At 49.8% G+C, this 24047-nt stretch overlaps 1 protein-coding gene across 3 annotated transcripts in view; it reads right to left on the bottom strand.

Moving 5' to 3' along the window:
• Window positions 1-9265: 9265 nt before the first annotated feature.
• Window positions 9266-24047, bottom strand: part of KDM5A (lysine demethylase 5A) — a 749711-nt gene continuing 734929 nt past the window's right edge. For all 3 annotated transcript variants that reach the window (XM_078673709.1, XM_078673710.1, XM_078673708.1), the window contains one exon: window positions 9266-11345. In XM_078673709.1, the coding sequence (XP_078529835.1) occupies window positions 11133-11345 (213 nt within the window). In that variant the 3' untranslated portion in view covers window positions 9266-11132. The remainder of the gene's footprint in view (window positions 11346-24047) is intronic.

The raw sequence follows: 24047 nt of genomic DNA, 5'->3' as shown, positions 1-24047 counted from the left end.
AGGGTTTTCAGAGGTTGCAGGCTGCAAGACAGGTCACAGGTTTGCAGAAGCTGGAGACAGGCCGGTAGGAGTGGGACCAAGGCAGTCGTCCTAAATCTTCTTTGCAGGGAAGTCTTCTTTCTTCTTAGATCATCGGAGATCTAGTTTCTAGGTCAGGGCAAGCCACCTAAATTCTACATTTAGGGGTGTTTTAGGAGAGTAGAAGTTAGGGCCAATGGGGTGATTACACCCTCTATTATGCCACCCTCCTGTTGGAGGGGGCATAGACCTAGCTATGATTGGAGAGGCCTCCCCATCTCAAGATGTCAGGGACTGAAAGATATGCCTCACCTTGACTTCCCACCTTAGGGGTGGAGTTGGCAGAGGTGGGAACACCTCTTATTCTCCTATGTTTTCACACCTGTTTTCCTGCCTAAAGTGGGGGAGTAAACCAGGTGCTGCCATCTGCTGGTAGCAGCAGAGGCTGGGGTCATATTACAAAGGCAGCAGGCCTTTGAAGCTTCCCCTTCAAGCTCTGACCCATCCTGGGGAGGAGGTGTGACACCACTTCCCAAAATGAGCATTGTTTCTGGTCGCAGAGAGCACAGGCTCTCTACCCAGGGGTCCAGAAACATGTCTGGTGGTGGCTGGCTGCCTACAGCCGGGTCAGAGATCACACCAGGCGTGTAGGATTTCAGGGGGCAACTCAGAGTACATGGTACAACAAAACATCACACTGGCATCAGTGTGGATTTATTGAAAGTAGTTTGGTACCAAACACTCCTGTGTTCAGTGAAGCCATCATGGTGCTGTCAAGCTTGAGTCGTCAAGTTTACAGCCCATTTACTATCTATGGCTTCACTGGTACTTACAATATTAAGGAATGGACCCTAATATTGTAGACATCTAGTATAATGGGGTGACCCAGTGCCCCTCAGAACGTGGGTGTACAAGAATGTGGAAAATGTTGGCTCTGTCGGGTACAGAATTGATTCTAAGTCTTCTGAATAATAACAAATAGAAAACCGTGCTCAAACTTTTCAGTAATAATCAATGAAAAGGTAAGAGAAGGAAAGACAAAAAACGAGTAAATCTAAAGTTGTATTGAGGGATATATCAATATTTTCTTTGACATTTTATGGTGTCAAAATAACAGAAGGCTGTCACAGTTCATAAACATATGAATGGTTCAAAGTATGAACGAGATGTATACAGTGCTGTACAGATGGTTAAAACTGGTCATTCATAGAACATCCATCCCTAAGTGCATAAATTTACACATCGCTTGGGATTTAAATTTCCATTTCAGGTGGGGCAGAGAGAGTAGGGTCAGGATTATGACAAGCACGTCTAAGCTTTGACCCAGAGAAGTGCGTGATTGACTAGAAGGCACACAGGCTCTACCTCAGGACAAAACGAACCAAGGGACAGCCCGAATCAAGGAAATCTTCAGGGTATGGTCCACCGTTCAGTTGGATTCAGCACAATGGATGAAGTGAGGTTCTTGATGGTTATGAATCACATCAAAGGGGCATCAAAGGGGCAGCACAGTTCTGTCGCTCTCCGGCGCTATGAAGATTTCCTTGATTCGGGCTGTCCTTTGGTACGTCTTGTCCTGAGGAAGATCCGCTGTGCCTACTAGTCAGAGCCAACATTTTCCACATTCTAATATTGTAGGGGCATTTCTGCTTATGCAGCTATATCCTCACCTGTGGTAGAGTGAACCCTGCTGTAGGACTGTGAGGCCTGCCAGAGGGGTGACTAACCTATATCTTCAGCCAGTGCTGGCTGGCATGGCACCCAGGCAAGGTGCCATGTCGACTTTGTTTTCTACCTCACAGGGACATGCAAGCTGCAAGGGCAGTGGCCCAAAGCGACCCTCTTCAGCTCTCATGCTCTAAGTACCCAGGGTACCATTTACTAGGGACTTACAGGAGGCAGAAGTACCAATAGTGGATATGTTTTGGGGAAGAAACACTGGCACAGAAACCTGGAGGGTAGGGACCATGTGCTCTACAATTGAAAGCAAATTAAAGCCAGGCAAAAAGTGGGGGCTAACCATACAAAAAGAGGCACTTTCTCACAGGTAGCCAAACTGCACTCCAACAAGTCTTCTGGGTGCACCAGACTCGGGTGCTACTTTTGAGCAATGATTCGGTGATATGGGTTACCTATTCGCCCAGGCAGACTGTCTCAGCTTTTGTAGAACAGTGCCGCGAACATGAAGTCGGCCAACTGACTCTTGGAGCCTCTGTTCTGGCTGGGTTTGGGAGACGACTACTCCACAAGCAGGACTTCACAGGCACAGTCTTATCTTCGCTAGACCAAGGAGCAGCAGGTGCAGTCCAACTTCGGTGTAGCATCTTCTTTGCCAGTTCCAAGGTCAGCAGGGCAGTCCTTCAGTCTTCTTCTCCAGTCCAAGCAAGATCTGAGTGCCAAAGATGTTCTTTTTATGCCCAGAAACTGCCCTAAGGGATGGTTGCAGTTACTAGCCAGTGGAGTGTGGCATTTAGCTATCCCAAAGTGCTCTATTTAGCTAGTTCCCAAGATGGCTACATCTTTCTCTTGGTGTGTTTGGAGCTCAGTAGTTGCCAAAGAGGTGGTTCAACCCGAGATCTACATGCCCATGGGAAAAAACAGTATGGGCATTGTTTCACCCTCTCTGTCCTAGACGCCAATCTGTCTACCCAGGCAAAAGAGTAGCCCCGTCGAGTGTGCTCACCATTTGCCAAAGGCGACTTCTCCTTTGAGAAAGGTAAAGACCTCTATTTTTACCGCTCCTGGGAGCTGCTGATACCTCTCCCCAAGCGGGCAGAAGGTTGTTTTGTGGCCAGCATCAGCAAATAGCCACTGGACAACTTGGGCAACAGAGTGGCAACTTTCTAAATGTGGCAACAAGTTACATTAATTTCAACTTGGGCATCAAGTCGGGCTTAATGTAACGAGTTGTATGATACTATGAAGTACCAACTTGGTAGTCTCATTCAGAAGTTAGAACAGTTGAGTTGTCAGCATGTAACTCTGTATTCGCCAATGGGGCTACCAGTCTTTCACACATTAGAAACGACAGTTGCAAGTTTTTACTGTCAGAAAATGTAAAATAGATCTACTTTTTAATATGATGCACCTTGTCTTAGGACTCAAAAGACCTGCTGTAGAAGTGGCTTACATATATTATAAAGGGAGTTTGGGTGTTGCCACTGTTTTAAATGGCAAAGTCGAGTTATTTGTAAACTGCTCTACCAGCCTGCAGTGGCAGGCTGGGAGATACGTTTTACCTAGTCTCACACAGGGTGAAAAAGTAAGTGCTGCAATCCCTGAAGGGACACCTCAAATTACAAGCCCTGGGTACTCCTGGTACCATATACTAGGTACTTATAGGTAGGTTACCATATGCCAACTGAGTATAGGCCAGTCAAAAACACATGTTTAAGGGTTAGGCCACTGGCACTGAGGCCTGGTTAGCAGGCCTCGGCGCACTCTCAGAGTTGAAAAAACAGCAGCATCAGTCAAAAACTTTGGGGGTGAGCACACAAAGAGAGACATTTCCTTATAGTAACTTGCTATGCTATGCCTTCTCACTCCCTTGTGTAGTAAAATAAACTCCTGGAAAACTGGTCTTAATGCACAAGTTACTTACCTTTGGTAACAATATATCCGTAAGAAACATTAGTTAGTGTTAGATTCCTTACTCCTTACCTTAGAGTATCCCCAGGCATCAGACTGGTTCCGGAAAGTTTTCGACAGCAGTACCCCTGCGCGTCGGTAGGCGTTGTCTGCGGCTCCACGTCCGTCGTCAGCGTCGTGATCGCCGGGATGACGTCGGAGTACTTAGACGCTGCCCTCGCGCGCGGACAGCAGTTCTGTACATAGCTTTCCGCGCCAGGAACACAGAGCCATGCAAGAAACCGACACTGGTGCCATGAAACTAGGGCCCTCAAAGGGAGATACCTTAACCCTAGATATCGGTTTGCAGAACGGGGAGGATGGGTGGGGCGGTAAGGATTCTAACACTAACCAATCTTTCTTACAGATATATCGTTACCGAAGATAAGTAACTTGTGCATCTGAAAGAAACACGTTAGTGTTAGATTCCTTACCTTAGAATAGATACCCCAGCAACACCAACCCAGGTCGTGGGTCTGTGACCCAAGATCACACCAGGAAGTCCTGGAGAACGGAAAGGCCGAAAAAGCCATCTCTCCAGACTTGGCTGTCCAGGCAGTAGTGCTTGGCAAACGTGTGCAGCGAGGCCCACGTAGCTGCCTGGCAGATGTCCTGCAAGGGGACTCCCCGACCCAGGGCAGTAGTAGCCGCCGTGGCCCAAGTGGAATGACAGTGCAGCCCCACATGAGGCTCCTTTTTCGCCAAGTAATAACAGACCTTGATGCACGAAACGACCCATCGAGAGATGGTCCGCTTGTGCACCGCCCGTCCCATCTTAGCGCCCACGTAACCAACAAAGAGCTGGTCGTCCACTCGGAACTGTCGTGTGCGGACTAGGTAAAAAGAAAGTGCACATTTTGGGTCCAGACGGTGTGGCCTCTCTTCCTCTTTCGAGGAATGAGGAGACAGAAAGAAGGTGGGCAAGGTGATGGACTGCCCGATGTGAAAGGCCGTAACCACCTTGGGCAGGAAAGAAGGACGAGTCCACTTTGTCCGGATGGACAGAGAGGAAAGGAAGCTTAGAAGAAAGAGCCTGGAGCTCACTCACTCTTCTGGCAGAGGTTATGGCAACCAGGAAAGCAGTGTTAAGAGTCAGAAGACTGAGAGGGCAATTATGAAGTGGCTCAAAGGGAGAGCACATCAGATAAGTAAGTTCAAGTCCCACTGAGGCATCACGAAAGAAAGGAACAGGAGGGAACATTTGTGTGATGCCTTTCAAGAATCTATTTACAACAGGTGACTTGAAAAGAGAAGGCTGATCAGGAAGCCTCAAGAAGGCTGAAATGGCCAAGAGATAGCCTTTGATAGTGCCCAGAGCAGAGCCCTGCTGGGCAAGAGAAAGAAGAAAGAGGAGAACCTCTGAAAGAGGGGCAGAAAGTGGATCCACAGCCTTTGCTGTGCACCATGCCACAAATTTTTTCCACCTACAGGCCCATACCGTTTTTGTGGAGGGATGCCTGGCTTCCAGAATCACATCACAGACTTCAGGAGGCAAGTCAAATGGCCTCAACTGTCGCTGCTCAATCTCCACGAATGTAGGTGGAGGCTGGACAGGTTCGGGTGGAGGACTGTCCCCTGTTGCTGCGACAGAAGGTCCTCCCGAAGAGGCAGACGAATCGGGGGATCGACTGACATACTGAGTAGCTCGGGATACCAGTATCTTTGTGCCCAGTCCAGAGCCACAAGGATGACTTGGGCCCGGGCGCGTCGGATCTTCTTCAGCACTCTGGGCAGAAGTGGTATTGGCGGAAAGGCGTACAACAGACAGCAACTCCACTCGCGATGAAAAGCGTCTCCGAGCGAGTGCCGCCTTGGAAATTCCAACGCGCAGAACTGATGACATTGCACGTTCTCTTCGGTGGCGAATGGATCTAACCAAGGCTCTCGCCACTGCTGAAAGAGACCTTGCGCCACGTCAGAGTTCAAAAGTCATTCGTGATCCATCATGCACCGGCGGCTCAGTTCGTCCGCTCTGGCGTCCAGGCAACCTGCCAGGCATTGAACCACCAGGGAAAAGCTTTGATGTTCCAGCCATGTCCAGAGGCGCAGACCCTCCTGATAAAGGGTCCACGACCCCACCCTGCCCTGTTTGCTGCAGTACCACATGGCGGTAATGTTGTCCGTGAACACCTGCACTACACTTCCCTGGTCAGAGGGAAGGAATGCCTTCAGTGCAAGTCAGATCGCCCGCAGCTCCAGAAGGTTGCTATGGAGCCGGGACTTCGCCGGAGACCATAGGCCTCTAATCTCTGCCTCTCCCATGTGGCCCCCCATCACAGGAGGGACGCACCAGTCACCACTGGGTGCTCTGGTTGGGGTAGGGAGAGGGATCTGCACCTGACCAAATCGCGGTCCGTGAGCCACCACTGCAACTGTCTTGCAGTTCCCTCCGAGATCAGGACGTGGTCGGAGAGGTTGCCCTGATGCTGTGCCCACTGGAACTTCGGGTCCCACTGCAGAGCCCGCATCCGCCACTAGGCGTGATGTATCAGCAGGATGCAGGTATATCAGCCCCAGGAGTCGCAGCCCCAGGAGCCGCATCATCATCCTGACCGAGACTCTGGATAAAGACCGAAAGATCGGAATCAGAGCCTGAATATCCCGAATCTGCTGCTCGAAACTGCACCGAGTCCAGAACCGCTCCGATGAAGAGGAGCTTCTGGGAGGGGCATAGGTGTGACTTCGGCATGTTGATGGAGAACCCCAGCGAGTGCAGAAGATAGGCCGTAGTCTGGAGGTGGGAGACGACTGTCTGGGGCGAGCCCGCCTTCAAGAACCAGTCGTCGAGATAGGGGAAGACTGGAACCCCTGATCTGCGCAGATGAGCTGCGACCACCGCCATCACTTTTGTGAACACCTGAGGGGCACTGGTGAGGCCGAAGCACGGTAAACTGAAAGTGCTCATGGCCTACCGTGAACCGCAGGTAGCGCCGGTGGGCCGGCAGGACAGGGATGTGGAAATATGCGTCCTGCAAGTCTAACGCTACCATCCAGCCTCCAGGGTATAGGGCAGCCAGGACCTGAGCTAAAGTCAGCATTTTGAACTAGTCCTTTCGGAGGAAGTGGTTGACACTCCAAAGGTCCAAGATAGGGGGCAGGCCCCCTTTGCCCTTCTTGGGAACCAGAAAGTAGTGGGAGTAGCAACCACGTCCTACTTCTGGCCCAGGAGCGCACTTGATGGCCCCCTTGGCCAAGAGGGCCGTAACATCCTCCTTCAGAAGTTGCAAGTGCTCCCCTGACATGCGGTGGTACTGCGATGGCATGACTGGAGGGGTCGCCCCGAAGGGGAGGGAGTAGCCCCTTTGGACGATTTGCAGCACCCACCTGTCTGAAGTGATGGTACGCCAGTGGAGTAGGTGATGGCGAACCCTGCCTCCCACTGGCGTTGAATGGGCCTGAAAGCTCGGACTAGGAAGGCTTTGAGGCAGATGCTGCAGGAGTGGATGTGGACTGACTGGGCCTCTGTCCCCCTGCACCGCCACGGCGGTTACCACGTCCACAACCGCGTTGAGGTTGGTTCTGCGGCCTATGGCTGGACGAATGTGTGGGGGCGCCCCTTCCTTGGCCACGAAAGGGGCGAAAAGCAGAAGTTTGCTGGCGCTGGCCAGACAGGTCCAAGGACTTGGCTGTAGCCCTGGAGTCCTGGAGTCCTTGAAACGCTCAAGCGCACTGTCTGCTTTGTCCCCAAAAAGTTGACGGCCATCGAAGGGCATGTCCATGAGAGTGTTCTGGACATCCCCCGAAAAATTGGCGGACCTCAGCCAGGCGTGGCGACGGATCGCCACAGTCGTGGAAATCGCTCTTCCCAGCGAGTCCGTGGTATCAAGTCCACATCGGATGGAATACTGTGCCGCATCTCGCCCCTCAGCAAGAGCCTGGGCGAGCCGTGTCCGAGCCTCCTCCAGACACTGAGGCAGCAGGTCCGCCACCGTATCCCACAGAGAGTAGGTGTAACGGCCCAAAAGGCATGCAGTATTAATGTACTGCAACCCCAAACTGACTGACGAGAACAGTTTCTTCCCAAACTGATCTAGCGTTTTGGATTCCTGATCCGGGGGAGCGGATGGGAATGCGGACTGGGACGTAGAGGCCTGGATCAGACTCTCGGGAGTGGGGTGCACGGACAGAAAGCAGGGGTCGCCCAGAGCCGGGCGGTGATGTCGGGCCACGTTCCGATCCACAGGGGGCACTGTGGAGGGCCTGGACCAAGTGCCCATCAGAACGTCGGAGAGGGCCTCATTGTATGGCATCATAGGCTCTGAAGAGCTTACTGGCGGTTGAAGCACCTCAGTGAGGAGATTAGTCCTCGCGGCCGCAGCAGGGAGCTCAAGAGCCAAGGCCTTGGCTGTCTTACGCAACACCGCACTGCATATAGCACCCTCCTCCGTAGCCACGGAGGGAGGAGAGTTGAAACCAGTGTCAGGCGATGTGTCAAGACCACAGGCCTCCCCCAGCTCATCTGCCCAGTCCTGACTTAACTGGCACTGTTGTGCCAGAGGGTCCTCAGACCCCTCCCAGTCCTCCCCTTCATCTGTATCCTGATAAACAGGCATAAAGGACGGAGCGGGTCATAGGTGAAGGCCTCACCCATCGATGTCGGAGACGGCACCGACCGGCGCAGTTCTGGCATCGGACCGGGGCTGAAACCGGGGACGGCGACGTCCGAGGACGTCGCCGAGAGTGGCACCATAGGGGTCGGCGCCAGGGGAGGAGTCGTGAGGTCGACTAGCGTCGACCGGGCTCTAGACCTGGATCCAGAGGGGTCCTGCGGCGTTGGGACCGAAGTCGCCAACGCGCCGAAGCCGCCGTCATGCTAGGGCCCCCAGTCTGGTCTGCGGGGCTGAAGGGGCACCGGCAGGCCTCGACGGCAGAAAGAGAGTCCTCATGGCAAACGAGGAAATCTCGAATCTCGCCTGGAGTCGCGTGAAGCCCAGGGACCGGAGGATGTGGGGCGGGACGAGACTCCTGCGGCTCCGGCAGAGCCACGCCACCCGAACCCTCCGCCGAGTCGCACAACCGGCGAGGGGAGTCAGAAGAGCGATGTCACCTCTTTGACTTCTTCTTCGACTTACCGGAGGACTTCGAGCCAGACGAGTTCGAGAAGCTCCCACCTAGCTTTCGAGGTCAAGGCCAGGCAGTCGGGGCACGACTTGTCGTTGTGGTCGGCCCCGAGACAGTAGAGACACCAGCGGTGGGGGTCGGTCGCTGATCTGCGCATGCTGGCACGGAAAAAATAAGAACTGATGTCAGCGCGCAAGGGCAGCGTCTAAGTACTCCGACGAAGTCATCTCGGCAATCACGACGACAGACGCTGAGCCGCAGACGATGTCTACCGACATGCAGGGGTACTGCTGACAAAAACTTTCCGGATTCAGTCTGACGTCTGGGGATATTCTAAGGTAAGGAATCTAACACCAACGTGTTTCTTTCAGATTAACAGGGTGGTAGCAGACAACACACATGACCCTGCATATGTATACACAAAGAGGGAAAACATAAATAGTTCCCCAGACAGTGTATAAAGTCTTTAAAACATAACAATGAAAGTAGCATCATCTAATGTATGGAGAGTAGAGTAGCATTTCTTGAAAAACATACTAAATTAAAGACAGAAGACTCATTTTTGTTTTCATATTCTTTTAAATCCAAGCTAGTCTTTCAGCTAGACTGTGTTCTACATACAACGGTCTTCATTTGCAGGGGAATGAGCGCACGAGGGAACAATGGAATGGAGTGTCTTGCTTCACCCTTTGACAAAGCCTACACAGGTTACAAAGGGTAAAGACCAGATACCTTCTGTGACCAACACATCACCAAAGCATAATGTGCCTTATTAAGAGGTATGGATCCACTTATATATAGTTCTGATACAGGTCTGATCCAGCCAGCAATATAGCGACACTGCCAAATCCTTTCAAAAGAAAGAGGTAATGGAGTGGAAAAAAAAGATTTCCATGCGTGCAAATCATACCGCTTGATAGGGGACATAGGAAATATAACACCAAAGAAAAATAATCTATTTGTAGAACAGTCAGTAGTCAGAGACATTAGAAAAAAGTAAAAACAAGTCTTTTTTTAAAACAAAAAATATTTACTATATAACATGGTCTCAACTGTGACCGCCACTTGGGTATACCAGAAGTTGTTTTCTCTTTATCTGGGCTGAGAAAGAAGAAACAATCAGTAAAGTCTTCAAGAACCAGAAGGAAAGATCACAGGTGCTGCTATGCCTGATCAGTGAGATGTTGGAAACACTTCAGAAACGGCTCTGCACTGGAGTATGTTACCAAAGACAAGCTGCCATTTTGTAGCTACTCAGTTCACACAAATATCCAGATTCCCCTCGTGTGAGTCTGCCAGATGAAACTGTAAAGTGTTGTTCGAATAATCCTTGCTCAGACTGTAGGGGGTGGTGCTCACAGACTGTAGGAGGTGTTGCAGGTAACCACCAGTGGTGGGGTGCAGGTAGTCCCGAAATTCGCTCAAACCACAAGTGTATTCATGAATCGTTCATCTGTTCATCGACTTTAAGAGTCCACTCTTTCCCACATGATCTTGAAGTTAACATGGTGCAAACTAGACACTGGGACAGCTCTTATGTCTAAGTCCAATGCAGGCATTCAAACAAAAAATTATCATTCAGCTTAAATCTTGCAAGATAGGACTGTACCACCAAAATTAGATTTTACTCCTGCTTACAAGTGAGCTTTTACCACTCTACAGCATCAGTTTGACACTGATATACCATACCCACTGAAAGGGAACAAACTCTGGGGACATAACCAATACCTTCCTTAGCATTACTGTATCTTCTCCGAGACATAAAGAGAGTGTATTTCAGGTACAAAGCACAGCTTTATACATCGCCCAAGGTTTCTATCTCTATCATCAAAAGGCGATAGCTGTCTACTACCATCACCTTTTGCAGCTCAAATTGGACAAGTTGCAAACTTAATATGTTGAATTTCTTACATTTGTTTTGTTATTTTTCAGTTGTATGGTGATAACTGCAGGTTCCTGAAGGAAACATCTCATTAGAATGGAGGTTGAGTTGTGCACACTTCAATTTCAGCACTCATCAAGTGTGCAACATGGCTGATCACTATATACTGTGTACTACTTTTAAGCAGTGCAAGACCTGACCATGTGACTGATTTGCAACAAAGACACAAAGTCTAATCTATTGCCTCTTTCACGCCCAGATAGCGTCCTGCACCCAAAGTGCTGCTGTACATCACACCAAACATGAAGTACTCGGTTTAAAATACTGGCTTCAAATTTTGACAAATATTTCAGCACATAGATAAGTTAAGAGACTCAATGGGTACATCCCTCTGTAAAAATGCAGAGAACGCCATCCCTTACAAGCCTTTTCTTATCTTGTATAGAGAAGCCTTGGTAACAGCTATGTTAGCTTTACAACCGTTCTTTCTTTTAAAAGATCAGTGATGTCCATTATTCTACACCTCTTATATTTTGAGCCACTGCTAGCTTGTTTCTTCCTTTAAGTTCTGAACTGGCAGCTGAAAACTTGGTGTGAAGGAGAGTGGAACTAAGCCTGGGCTCATAGAGCAGTGCATCTGCTTTCGGGAACATTTTATACAGATGTAATCTTCATTCTCAGCCATCTCTGGGGAGACTCCAACACAAACTTGATGAAACCATTCATCACAGCCACCATCGCACTGCACCCAGTCCACCTGAAACAGAAGGAAATGAGAATAAGCTAGTACATATGCAAAAGAAGTGCCTGAGAAGTGTACAGAGTTAATCATAAAAAAGCACAATATAACATTACAAATTGTAAAAACCCATCTAAAAGAAAAATGTTTCAATTATTATAGGACATTTAATTAACAAAATGTATGATCTCTTAGATCCAGAAGGGTAAAAAGGTAAAACGCAGCACCAAAACACCCTACAAGTCCCAAACAGAAGCAACATGAAAAGGGTGAGTGTAGGAATGTCCCCCATTTTTACATGGTTACTCCCTAAATGTATGCCAGAAACCTGATACCAACTTGACTGAGTGTGTACAGGGATTCTGCTAACCAGGCCCAACCACCTGTGTTCTCTCCCAAAACTGTACCTTGGTACACACAATTGGCACACCCCTGGCCACATAGAAGTCTCTTGTAAAAGGTACCACTGGTACCAAGGGCCTTGTGCCCAGAGAGGGCTACAGCATGTTTTATGTTACCCTTCGAGACCCCTCACCTTAACACCATCACCATGCCATAGCAGGCTGGGTGTTTTGGTGCAGACCAAACTGAAGAGTCGACATGGCACACACCCCTTGGTAAAACTAAAGGGGATGATGGACGGAGTTTTGAACATTGCAAGCCCTCACCCCCAGTCAACTGATCTGGGTTTAATCCATCATCATTCTTTAGCTCACGTCGCCACCCCAGTTCAGACATGGCCATATGCAAACCAGTCTGACCCTGTGCCTCACGGGAACAGTCCAGCCCGAACTACCAAGCCATGTCTTCCCTGGACCGGAAACAAGCATCCTGGGACCGGTTTCTGGCTAATCAGCCATCATAAACCAGGCTAGCTTGAATCCAGTGGCAAAGTGAGTAAGGGAACCAAGTCTGGGCATACCCTGCCAACTTAGGGCAAACAAAGCAAAACCAAAAGGGATGATTGACGGAGTGTTGAACATTGCAAGCACTCACCCTCAGTCAACTGATCTGGGTTTAATCCATCATCATTCTTTAGCTCACTTCGCCACCTCAGTTCAGACATGGTGATATGCAAATCAGTCTGACCCTGTGCCTGCAGCCTTTGTTCCCTTTTGACCTTTCCCATTGGATACCATTGAGCGCCCGACGGCTCAAAAGCACCCTGCACCTAGCCGTCCGAGTACCGCTGGCTGTGCCACCTTTGTCCTATCCTGCTTCCCCCTTTGCCCTGAGCAAGTGACCAGGAGCCCAGCTCCCACAGCCGAGTGGCCTGCTAGCCAGCAGCCACCAACCGGAGGCCCCCTTTCCCTCATTGGATAACATTGGGCCTAACTAACTCTGCACCCGGCCGCCCCTGCACCGCTGAGGGTGAACCAACTGTACCTACATGACCCTGGGAGACCCTTGAGTCTATGCCCAGAACCACGACTTCACCAGTCAAGTACTCACCTGGAAACCGGTAACTCACTTACCTGCCAATGGATAACATTGACTGGTTTGACTCGAAAAATCTTCTAAGTTTTGGAAACTTAAAATATTCATATAAAATCAACCGAATTCCGAAGTACTCACCTGTGATCAGGAGAGGAGCTAGTACTGTACCTGTAGCCCAGTACTGAACCACAAAAGTAATCCTTACCTGGTTTACTAGTAATCTGAATTTTCTCCAAAGGCACTCATTGTCTGCTTTTCTATGAAATTTCTTCTAAGTGTCTACTTTTGAATACTTTAAATATTCTTAAAAAATCATACGAAATACTGAAATGAAATTGTTTACCTTTTTTAAGTTGAGACCCCAGTGCTGGACCCAGGAGCCCAGTACTGGATTACCAAAGTAACAAGATTGTACTTTACCTGAAAACTGGATTTCCTCCCATTGGATAACATTGCCAGATTTTTGTTGCAAAGTTTCTAAGTGTGAACTTTTTAAATAGCTTTATATTCCTGAAAAATCACTGCAATACCTAAAGCGTTTTTACTAAACTGTTTTCAGCTTAGATCCCAGGACTGAATCTAGGAGCCAGTCCTGGAACTACCAAAGTAATCTACAAAGTAATCAACTGTGTTTATATAAGAAAATCCATTGAGCTTACTGTTAAATTGTGTGTAGAATTGTGTTGCCTACTGCAACCCCTGTACCTATTGTGTTTACCAAGTTTATTGCCTTTCTGCAAAGTACTCATCTGAGATCTCTCATATTGAGAACAGTATATTTTGAGACCTGTTGGTTCTAGAAATAAAACAACTATATCTTTGATAAAAAACAATTGGCCTGGAGTTCAGTCTTTGAGTGTGTGAAACCTTTTGCTGACTGAGGGCCAGATGTAGGTAGGCGTTTACCGGCCGGTAACGGCCGAAAACCGGTAAAATCGGCCGTTACCGACCGGAATCCAGGAAATGAGAAGTAGGAGGCCATTATTTTCCGATAAATGAAAACCCGAGTCGGAAAAATACCGACTCGGTAAAAATGACCCGGTAAAATTACAGTGTCGGAATCTACCGTATACATAAATACCGAGTTCGTATTTTCCGACTCGGAAAATAAGAAACGGTAATAATTGCCCCTGGAGATGTAGGTAAGCCCAAAAATACCGAATCTGCAGAAAAACTGTATTTTTTAGTCGGTATTTACCATGGATTGAAAGCAGGTGGTAACCAAGGGAGGGCTATAAAAAAAGTCCCAAAATGCACCTCAGGACCCATGATGGCGGCTTTTTACATCATAGCAAGACGGCAGAGACTACAGGCAGCAGGACAGAGAGAATGGCTAAGGGAGGAACAAGTGTACAGGCAGAGGATAACACTGTTCCAACTGACAGAGCCTGAAATACTGCAGAGGTACAGGCTACACCCAGACACCATCAAGCAATTGATCAGGGACCTACACCCTCTCCTGGACCACCCAACACCCAGGGCCCATGCCATCCCACCTCATGTCCAGGTGCTATGTAGCTTACACCTGCTGGCCTCAGGGAGCTACCAGAGTGTGATAGCTGTAGTGGGTGGCGTGTCCCAGGGCTGCCTGTCCCGCTTCTTCAGGAGGTTTCTTGACGCCATGATGCAGAGGATGGGGCATTATATTTCATTCCCTGTTACACCGGCAGAATTAGCCAAAACCAAGACAGACTTTTATCAACTGGCACACTTCCCTCACGTGATAGGCTGCATCGATGGCACCCACGTCCCACTCTGTCCACCTGCAGCCACAGAGCACATATACAGGAATCGCAAATCGACGCACTCCATCAACGTCCAGGTCATATGTAATGCAGGGAACCTCATCACTGACATCGTAGCCAAGTTCCCCGGAAGTACCCATGATTCTTACATATTCCAGAATAGTGGAATATACACACGCCTACTTGCCGGAGAATTTGGAAATGGATACCTGCTAGGTAAATCACAATGACACACCCTGACACCCACATCACATCTACGTCTCATGTACTTGCAATTAATGTCTATCTTTCTCCCCCTAGGCGACAGTGCATATGCCCTGCGGTCCTTTGTGCTCACTCCCTACGTCAACCCATCCACCAGGAGTGAAAGGCGATACAACGTGGCTCACAGATCCACACGAAACGTTGTTGAGTGCACATTTGGACTCCTGAAGAGCAGGTTTCGCTGCCTCCACAAGAGTGGAGGTGCACGGCAGTACACCCCAATCATCTGCTGCAAAATAATAGCGACCTGTGCAATGTTGCATAATCTCGCCACCAAGCAAGGCACTGAGGTGGAGCTCACATATCATGAGGACATTGATGACGACCCAGAGGAGGCAGAGCCCCAAAGCTACAGTGGCAGCAGCAGCTACAGATGGGAGACTGAGACGGGAAGAGGTTACACAACAATATTTCTGAGTGAGTAAAGAGACACAGGCATGAATGTAACTTTGTGTAAGTAGTTTAATATTCACTACGCCACAGCATTGCTAGCTCACATTGGGCTCACTATATCAAACACTCCATGAGTGTGTTGTCACGGTTAACACCACCGTGACTACAGCCTTGGGTGGAGGGCAAAGTCATTGTTTGTGGCCACGGGCCACAGGGCGGGGCTGCTGTGGCTGTGAATCAATGTTCTCACTCTGGCCTGTCACACTTCCCCGACGCCTGCCACTCCTCCGTAAGTCATGCACAGGAGTGCTTGCACCACTCCTGCTGGTGGACCCCTCGCTTTCGGCTGCACAAGTGTTGCCTCCAGTGCCAGTCTGATGCGCGAGCACGAGCTCCATAGCAGAGGTCATCCTGGCCATACCTTCAGTTAAATTGTTGCAGCACTGCACTATGGCATCCTGCATCGTCACTGACCGTCTGCACAGCACAGTGGTAGCAGTGGCAAACCTGTTCAGGGCCTTGGTTTGCTGTCGCACATCCACACGGGCCTTGCGTCTCTCTAAATGGTCCCTGTCCAACTTGTCACACAGGACAGTCATGCACTGTGTAATATCAGATATTCCTGACGCCATGGATTGCATGCTTTCTGCCATTTCCCCTATGCCCTTGCCTACTGCTTCCAGTTTATTATTTGTTGTGCGTGCCTGCCTCTGAACCCCCATCATCGCTTTTGCCTGCAGGCGCTGCATCTTCACCATGGTGGCCTCCAGTCCGCAGAAGACACCCTGGACTTGACGCACATCCTCTACCTCCCGTGGCCGTCGCCCTCGGACACTGGCCCGCGTGACTCTGGGACTGGGCTGCTGCTCGGTGTTGCCTCTGTCCTGTGTGTCACCCTCCACCTCCTCCTCCGATGATGTTTGCAGTATTCTGCGAGGGGGCACATCATGGCTCCTTACTCTTCCCAGCACTGGGGATGGTGATGTGGGGGTGGGTGATTGTTCTGCCGCTCCTGTGTCCTGACTACCGAATAGGAGAGGGGATTGTGGATTTTCTGCAGTTGCCTCCTCAGGTATCGCGGCTGCCTGCTCTTGGTCCTTCCCTCCGTGAGATGTGCTAGGTCCGGCTCCTTCCCTCCTCTTCTCTCTGACCTCTGCTGTGCTGCGCTTTGACTCTCCTGTGGACAGACATGGACATTGTGTCAGTGATGTTGTTCACCTGTGTCATGTGATAAAATACACTTCTATTGCACTTTTGCCTGTCTCTCATTTGCCTATGCTAGTTGTCTGTTGCTCCCCTTGCTGCAATGCACGCTGACTGCTCTGAGGTATCTACACATGACTACATTTCCCAGGATGCATTGCAGGACATTAGTTAAACCTGTTGTGGAGTCTGATTTGTCCTGTGAGGGGAATAGGTAAATGGGTAAATGATAATGTTCTTGCATCTTACCTGGTTTCTTTGCTCCTCTTGCTGAGCTGTCAGCGTCTCCAATTCCGTGAATACATTCCTTCTCAAGGGTGGATGCCACCATCTCCTCGATGTCCGTGAGTCTGGGGGCTCTGTTTCTTCCTCCCCCTGTAGCAGCACTTTCCCTGCGGTGGGCAGCAAGTTTTTTCTTGGTGATTATGCGGATGTCATACCACCGTTTTTTTAGGTCTTTAAGGTCACGGTGGGTGACACCAATGGCATTTACCTTGCCTTGTATGTCCAACCAGGTGCTGCGTTTGATTGATTCTGCAACATGCAGAGTTTGCTTTCCAAAAATTTTGCCATAATGTCTGACAATCTCCGAAATTAGCACCTGCAGTTCCTCCTGGCTGAACTTCTGCTTCCTTTTGCGCTCTGCAGCATCTCTCTGTGCCTCCTGGCTCTCCATCTTGCAGTGTTGTTTGTCTCAGGAAAGGCTGCTCCACACTCTGTCCTCCTGCTCTCCTGACTGTTGGTTTCTGCACCTGCATGGGCGTGGCCTGTCCCAGGTACTGGGGTGTGGTGCTTGGATCTGATTGGTTAGTTCCCCTGTGGCTTTGGATTTGGGTGTGGTTGGAGTACCTGATTGGTTCACAGGCACACATGTTTGTCAGTTTCAAAATCTTCGACGCATATTTCCGACACGGTAAATACCGGGTCAGTTTTTACCGACTCGGTATTTTCCGGGTCGGGAGTTGCCATTCATTCCTATGGGCCATGGCACCGGTGGATCAGTTTGGGTTTTTCCGTCTCGAATTTTACCGTGTAGGTATATTCCGAGTCGGTAAATTCCGTTTCCGATTACCGACAGGTTCCGAGTCGGTATTTGTTACCGGCATTGTTACCTACATCTCATTTTCCTACTCGGTAATACAGAGTCGGTGTGAAACGGTATTTAAGAGGTGGTAAATATTTTATTACCTACATCTGGCCCTGAGTGTGTACAACAAATGCTTTACACTGTCCTCTGGTACTGCCTTACTGCTCGACCAAGCTACCACTTTAGAGAGTAAGGTCACATCTGGCTTTAACCTCTGTTACACCTCTGGGGTTTGTGGACTCTATACACACTGTACCTTATTCTGATCCAGTATATATAGAGCCACTTTCTCACAGTGAGCAAAATAACGATGGATTAAACACAGATCTGTGACTGGGGGTGAATGTTTTGCTAGTGTGCAACATTCCGTCCATCATCTTGTGTGTTTTGCTGATCACCCTATGTGGGAATGGTATGCCCAATCGTGGGTCCCTTGCTGACTATGCCACTGGAGTCAAGTTATCCTGGCTGATGAAGGCTGATAGCCAGAAATCGGCCCTAGAATGCTTGATTCCGGTCTAGGGAAGACATGGTTTGGCAGTTCGGTCTGGGCTGTTCCCATGAGGCACAGGGTCAAGACTGATTTGGATATGGCCATGTCTGAACTGGGGTGGCTTGGTGAGCACAATAACAATGGATTAAACCCAGATCTGTGACTGGGGGTGAATGTTTTGCCATTGTACAACATTCCATCCATCATCTTGTGTGATTTGCTGATCACCCTATGTGGTAAGGGTATGCCCAGACGTGGTCTCTTGCTCACTACGCCACTGGAGTCAAGCTATCCTGGCTGATGAAGGCTTGTGTGTTTTGCTGAACACACCCCTTGGTGCCACGCCCACCAACACTGCCTGTGGCATAGGCAAGTCACCCTTCTAGCAGGCCTTACAGCTCTTAAGGCAGGTTGCACCATACCACAGGTGAGGGCATAGCTGCATGAGCATTATGTCCCTACAGTGCCCATGCCATGCACAGACATTGCAAGTGCAGTGAGCCATTTTGAGTACATGGGCTGGGAGTCTGTCAACACGAACACCACAGCACCATGACGGCTTTACTGAAGGATGGGAAGTTTTGTATCAAATATCCCAGCACATTAAACCCATACTGTTGCCAATGTTTGATTCAATAAAAAAAATCTTAGAAATGCCCCCTAAAAATTGACGGACTCTGTTTGGTTCCTGACTGGCTCCCTGTCATCTGCCAGCCCCAAACAGGCTTCCTTGAGTAGAGAGCCCGCCACTCTCTGGGTCTGGAAACAAAGCACAACCTGGGCAGAGGTGTCACGCCTCCTCCTCCCCTAGGATGGACAGGGTCCTCGAAGAGGAAGTTTCAAAGACCTATTGCCTTTATTAGCTGCCACCAGACTTTTGCTACTATCCGTAACTGACTCCCACCAGTTCTGACCCCCATTTTGGGCATGTGAACCGGTGGGAAAGCCAGGTCAGGAAGGGAGGTGTGCCCACCTCTGCCTACTCCACCCCTCAGGTAGGGGAGGTGAGTTGAAGCCTACATCTCAGTCCCCTCCATCTTGTAGATTGGGACTCCTCCAATCTGAAAGAAGCTTATGCCCTCCTCCCACTGGAGGGTGGCATACTTGGGGGTGTAGACACCCCAGGGTAGGGACCAATTGGTCCCCAGCCTGCACACCTCTATAACACCCCTAAATCTAGTATTTAGGGGCACCCCTGAACCTTGCCTCTTCAGATTCAGCATGACAAGAAGAAGGACTGAAGAGCCGTGCTGCAGAAGAGGACAACAACAATTGCTTTGGCCCCAACCCTACTGGCCTGTCGCCTGCTCTTAAACTCCTGCAAGCTGAACCTGGCGTGTCCTGCAGCCAGCAGCCTCCAAGAACCCTGGGGACCTGCCCTGCCTTACTAAAGAACTCTGTATTCCTGTGGACACCGGATTTGTCCCACACCAAGCCAAGCCACGACTCCTGATCCAGCCGGATCCGCGAGTCCTCCCCCTCTGAAGAGTCCCAAAAGGATCCTCCATCAGCCCGACCCTGTTCAACGTCTACATGGCCCCGTCCACATCCATCATCAGATCACATGGACTCAACATCATATCATACGCAGACGGCACCCAACTCATCCTCTCCCTATCCAATAAAGCCAACACCACCAAACACAACTTTCAAAACGGAATGGAAGCAGCCGCCAGGTGGATGAAGAGCAGCTGCCTACAACTCAACATGGACAAAACCGAGGTGCTCATCATGTGCCTGCACCCAGATGCCTTGAACAATATCTGGTGGTATCCCTCTCTCCCCCTTGGACCATGAATACAACCTCAGAATCATCATGGACTCTGAAATCAAAATGGACTGCCAGATCAACCCCGTCACCTCTTCCTGCTACCAAACCGTCCGCCTACTCCGAAAGACCTTCCACTGGATTCACCCCGAACACAGGAAAACGGTCACCCCCACTTTCATCATCAGCCGACTGGATTACAGCAACGTCCTCTAAGCCGGGATCAACAAGAACCTCACCGGCTAACACCAGAACACCGCTGCAGCCAGACTAGTCCTCAACTTACCACGCCACTGCCAAATCAGCCAACACCTACAGGCCTTACACTGGCTCCCCGTTGAGAAGAGAATCACCTTAAGCTTCTCACTCATGCTCACAAAGCCCTTCACAACACCAGACCCTCCTACATGAACCACCCCCTCACATTCCATGCAGCCCAATGATCCCTCCACTCGGCCCAGCTCTCCCTTGCGACGGTACCCCGCACAGGAAGACCAGAGCAGGAGGACGCTCCTTCTCCCTCCTCACTACCAAGGCATGGAACTCCCTCCCTCGCCACCTCCAACAGACGCCATCACTCCCCAAGTTCTTGAAGGATCTCAAGACCTAGCTTTTCGACTGAGCTCCGTGAACTTTCGGGAGCTGCGCCCCGCCCACCTCCAGCGCCTTGAGACCCTTTCCGGGTGAGCAGCTGCGCTCTATAAACCCGCTCTATAAACCCTTTGATTGGTTGATTGACTCTGCACCTGACGCCCATGACCCGAGTTTGTGTGACCCAACACCCCAGAGGTCACCGCGGCTATCCTGACCTGTGATCCAGTTTTGGACCACCAACCTTCTCCTCGACGCCTGCAGCCTCATCTCAATGGGTCCTCCCAACCGCGACCGGAACCGGTGAGAAGATCCCAACACAATAGGACACCACTGCACCCGCAGCTTCTGAGTCCTGAGGTGCCTAACAGACGGCGTCCTGGTGTCCAGCAACTCTTCATTTTCTACCTCCAGTCGTTGCTTTTCTTTATCCAGTCTTCTGTCTCCAGCCCGCAGCCATTTTTCTCGACTGACATCCTCCATTGAAAAGCATTGGCCTCCCGGACACCTCTTGAGCACCCTGCACCTGGCCGCACCTGTGCTGCTGGTGGTGTGGACATGGTTGGTGCCAACCTGGGATCTCCTTTGCCCTGACCTTAACCCTAGGAGCTTGGTTTATGCAATGGAGTGGCCTGCCTGTGAGCAGTCTCTAACCAAGGTGCTCCCTAACCCCATTGGCTAACATTGGAACCCTGTACTCTTCACCCGGCTGCCCTAGTGCCACTGGTGGTGCCACTTGAATGCCAAACTGAACCTTGGGGAACCATTACCCCCAAAACTCCAATCCTACAACCATTTTACTCAACTGTAAACGTAACCCTTTGGTTTCTAAATAGGTCTGCATGGTGGGTTTTCTCTGAAAAACTGTCTTGTATTGCAACAAAGAGTAACATAGGCCTTCACCAGAGTTAACCGGTTTACCGATGTCCTGGGTTGCTTGAACTGTGTTAGGGGTGTGCTTCATGTCAAACTAGAAAAGTAATCACAAAGTGATCTAAAAGTAATCTAAAAGCAATTACAAGCCTGTTTTAACAGTTTACAAATCGTTTTTTCAACTGTAAAATTAATCTGAATGTTCATACAAATCCATTATTCACTGTATTGCTGAAAGTAACATTGTATGAAGAGTTTAACTTACCTGCTATTAAGTAGATCATGGTTCTAGAAGAACAAGTTGCTTACCTTCGATAAAGCATTATCTGGTAGAGACTATCTAGCTGCAGATTCCTTACCTTTGAAATCCCAAGCGTCAAGCTGGATCTGGAAACTTTCGCTGAGCACTAACTCTTGCACGAGGCAACTGATGGCTCCATTAGGCTCAGCGTAATGTTGTACATGTCGGCAGCGTCGGTTATGACGTTGCGGTGCCTATATATGCGCCACCTATGCAAGCGGACTTCAGTACTTTTCGTTTTTTCCATGCTAGTAGCACAGAGCCACGAAGTAACTGACGTAGTCGTGAGCAAATCTAGAGCCTTGAAAAGGAGTCAATAACCCTAGCCCTAGAACATTAGTCCGCAAAGCAGGGAGGCATGGATGTGGCTGTAAGGAATCTTTAGCTAGAGTCTCTACTGGATAATGCGTTACCAAAGGTAAGTAACTTGGTAATCGGATAGAGACTTCTAGCTGCAGATTCCTTACATTTGAATTAGATACCCAAGCCATACTATCCCGGGGGTGGGCAGCGGATAAATTTAGTAAACTAGGAAGTCCAGCATTAGCAAGCGAGCTAAGTGCCCGTCCCTGCGGACCTGACCGTCCAAACAAGAATGTTTTGCAAACGTGTGCTAAAACACCCACGTTGCAGCTTGACATATGTCTTGCACAGGGACACCCTGAGCCAAGGCAGGAGTTGCATCCTTTCCCCTGGTGCAATGGGCCCTTAATCCCTCAGTGTGGCGCTTCTTCGCCAGGCTATAAAAGATCATGATGCAGAGAACGACCCAACGAGAAATGGTCCTTTTCTGCACTGCTCTTCCCTTCTTCACTCCCATGTACCCCACAAAGAGTTGGTTGTCCACCCGAAACTCTTTAGTGCAGTCAAGGTAGAACGACAACGCTCTTTTTGGGTCCAGACGATCGAGACGTTCCTCTTCTTTAGATAGATCCTGGGGAGCAAAGAAGGTGGGCAAAGTGATTAACTAACCCAGATGGTGGAGAAAGGAGAGATGGTCTTCAGTCAGCTTGTCTCAAGTGGGTGGCATGGTTGGGGGGGGGGGTAGTTATGAAGGGAAGGTAGTAGCCCCTTCGAACAATCTGGAGAAAGTCACACAGTGTTCACGGAGTGCCAGACTGGTGGAAAAAAAACATGGTCTTGCCTAAGGTGTTCAGCCTCTTGGATTCCCTATAAGGTGCAGTGGTAGGGAATGTGCAAGGGTTCACACTTTGGACCACCAAGCTCTCCAGGTTAGGGTGTTTGCGTGAGGAAATTGGGGTTCCCTGGGGCAGGGCGATGGCGACGTACAATTGTCCTGTTTACAGGAGCTCCTGTGCAGGGTTTGGACCAGGTCCCAACCAGGCTATCCTTAATGGCTTTATTAAAAAGGAGACATGGTTCCAAGGGCTCACTCCTGGCTGAAGCACGTCTTTCAAGACATTAGTCTTGACTGCAACTGAGGGAGGTCTGAAGTCCAGGACCTCAGTTGCCCTTTTAACCCCCATAGCAATAGAAGATGCTTCCTCAGGAACCATGGTAGGAGGAGATGCTTCCTCACTAGCTGTGATAGGTGAAGAGACCATGGCAGTATCTGGGGAGGTGTCCAGTGCACTGGTGTCTGACAACTCCTCCCATAAGTCCATGTTGGGGTCTAGGGGATAGGATTCCTCAGTGTCAGGTGGCTTCTCCTAATTTCCCCCAAGTCCTAGTCCATAGGAATAGTGCTCAGCGTCCGGTCTGGAGGTAATGGCTCCAATTGATGCTGGAGTTGTCATCGGAAGACGCCACTCTGGCTCTGTGTCGGAGCAGGGAATGAGAATGGGGAGGGCACCGGGAGCATTAAAATTCGGATTGGGGAACGTCGAGATAGTATGACAGGCACCAGTCCAGATCCATCCGTGGAGCCAAAGGGGCTGGTGCCAGAGGCAGCCACGCTGAATACGCACCAGCAGGGATAGACAGCCCAAATATGAGGGCATGGTCTCCTAAAATTTGTGTAGTTGGGCTGGGGTTGCTTTGGTTCACAGAAACTCAGGTAGATGTGGAGCCAGCCAGGCGCAGATTTAACCACGCCAGGCCATGAATGACAAGGCTCCCTCGTCTCGCCGAATGACTTAGACAGACCGGGTAGAGTTGAAGACCTCTTCGACTTCCTATTCTATTTTTTTTTTGTGGGACTTACCCATATGCCTGCACGAATTCAACTGCCAAGAAGATCAATGGCTCTGTGACCAATCCCTGGACCTTCCTCTCGACCGGGATCGAGACTGTCACACATCGAGCAGCAAGGAGCTTCAGGGATCGCTCCCTCAAAGCCTTGGGGTGCATGTTGCTGCAGTTGACACAGATATTTGCGTCGTTGTCACACTTGAAGCACCAGAGACAAACACAATAGTAGATATGCCTGCCACAACAGGGGAAAACATTCTCAAAAGACTTCGACAAAGGGTCAAAAAACGGTCAGTCAAAAAGTGACTGGCATTAGGTCTCTGGATCTGCGCTGACTGGCGTGGAAAAAATGTCAGTGCGCTGCGGTGGCATCTATATATGCATTGCACGTCACTTCCGGTGCAGATGACGTCA

This window comes from Lissotriton helveticus, chromosome 1_1, assembly GCF_964261635.1.
Source record: "Lissotriton helveticus chromosome 1_1, aLisHel1.1, whole genome shotgun sequence".
Lineage (NCBI taxonomy): Eukaryota > Metazoa > Chordata > Amphibia > Caudata > Salamandridae > Lissotriton > Lissotriton helveticus.
This window is presented reverse-complemented; position numbering and strand designations above follow the sequence as displayed.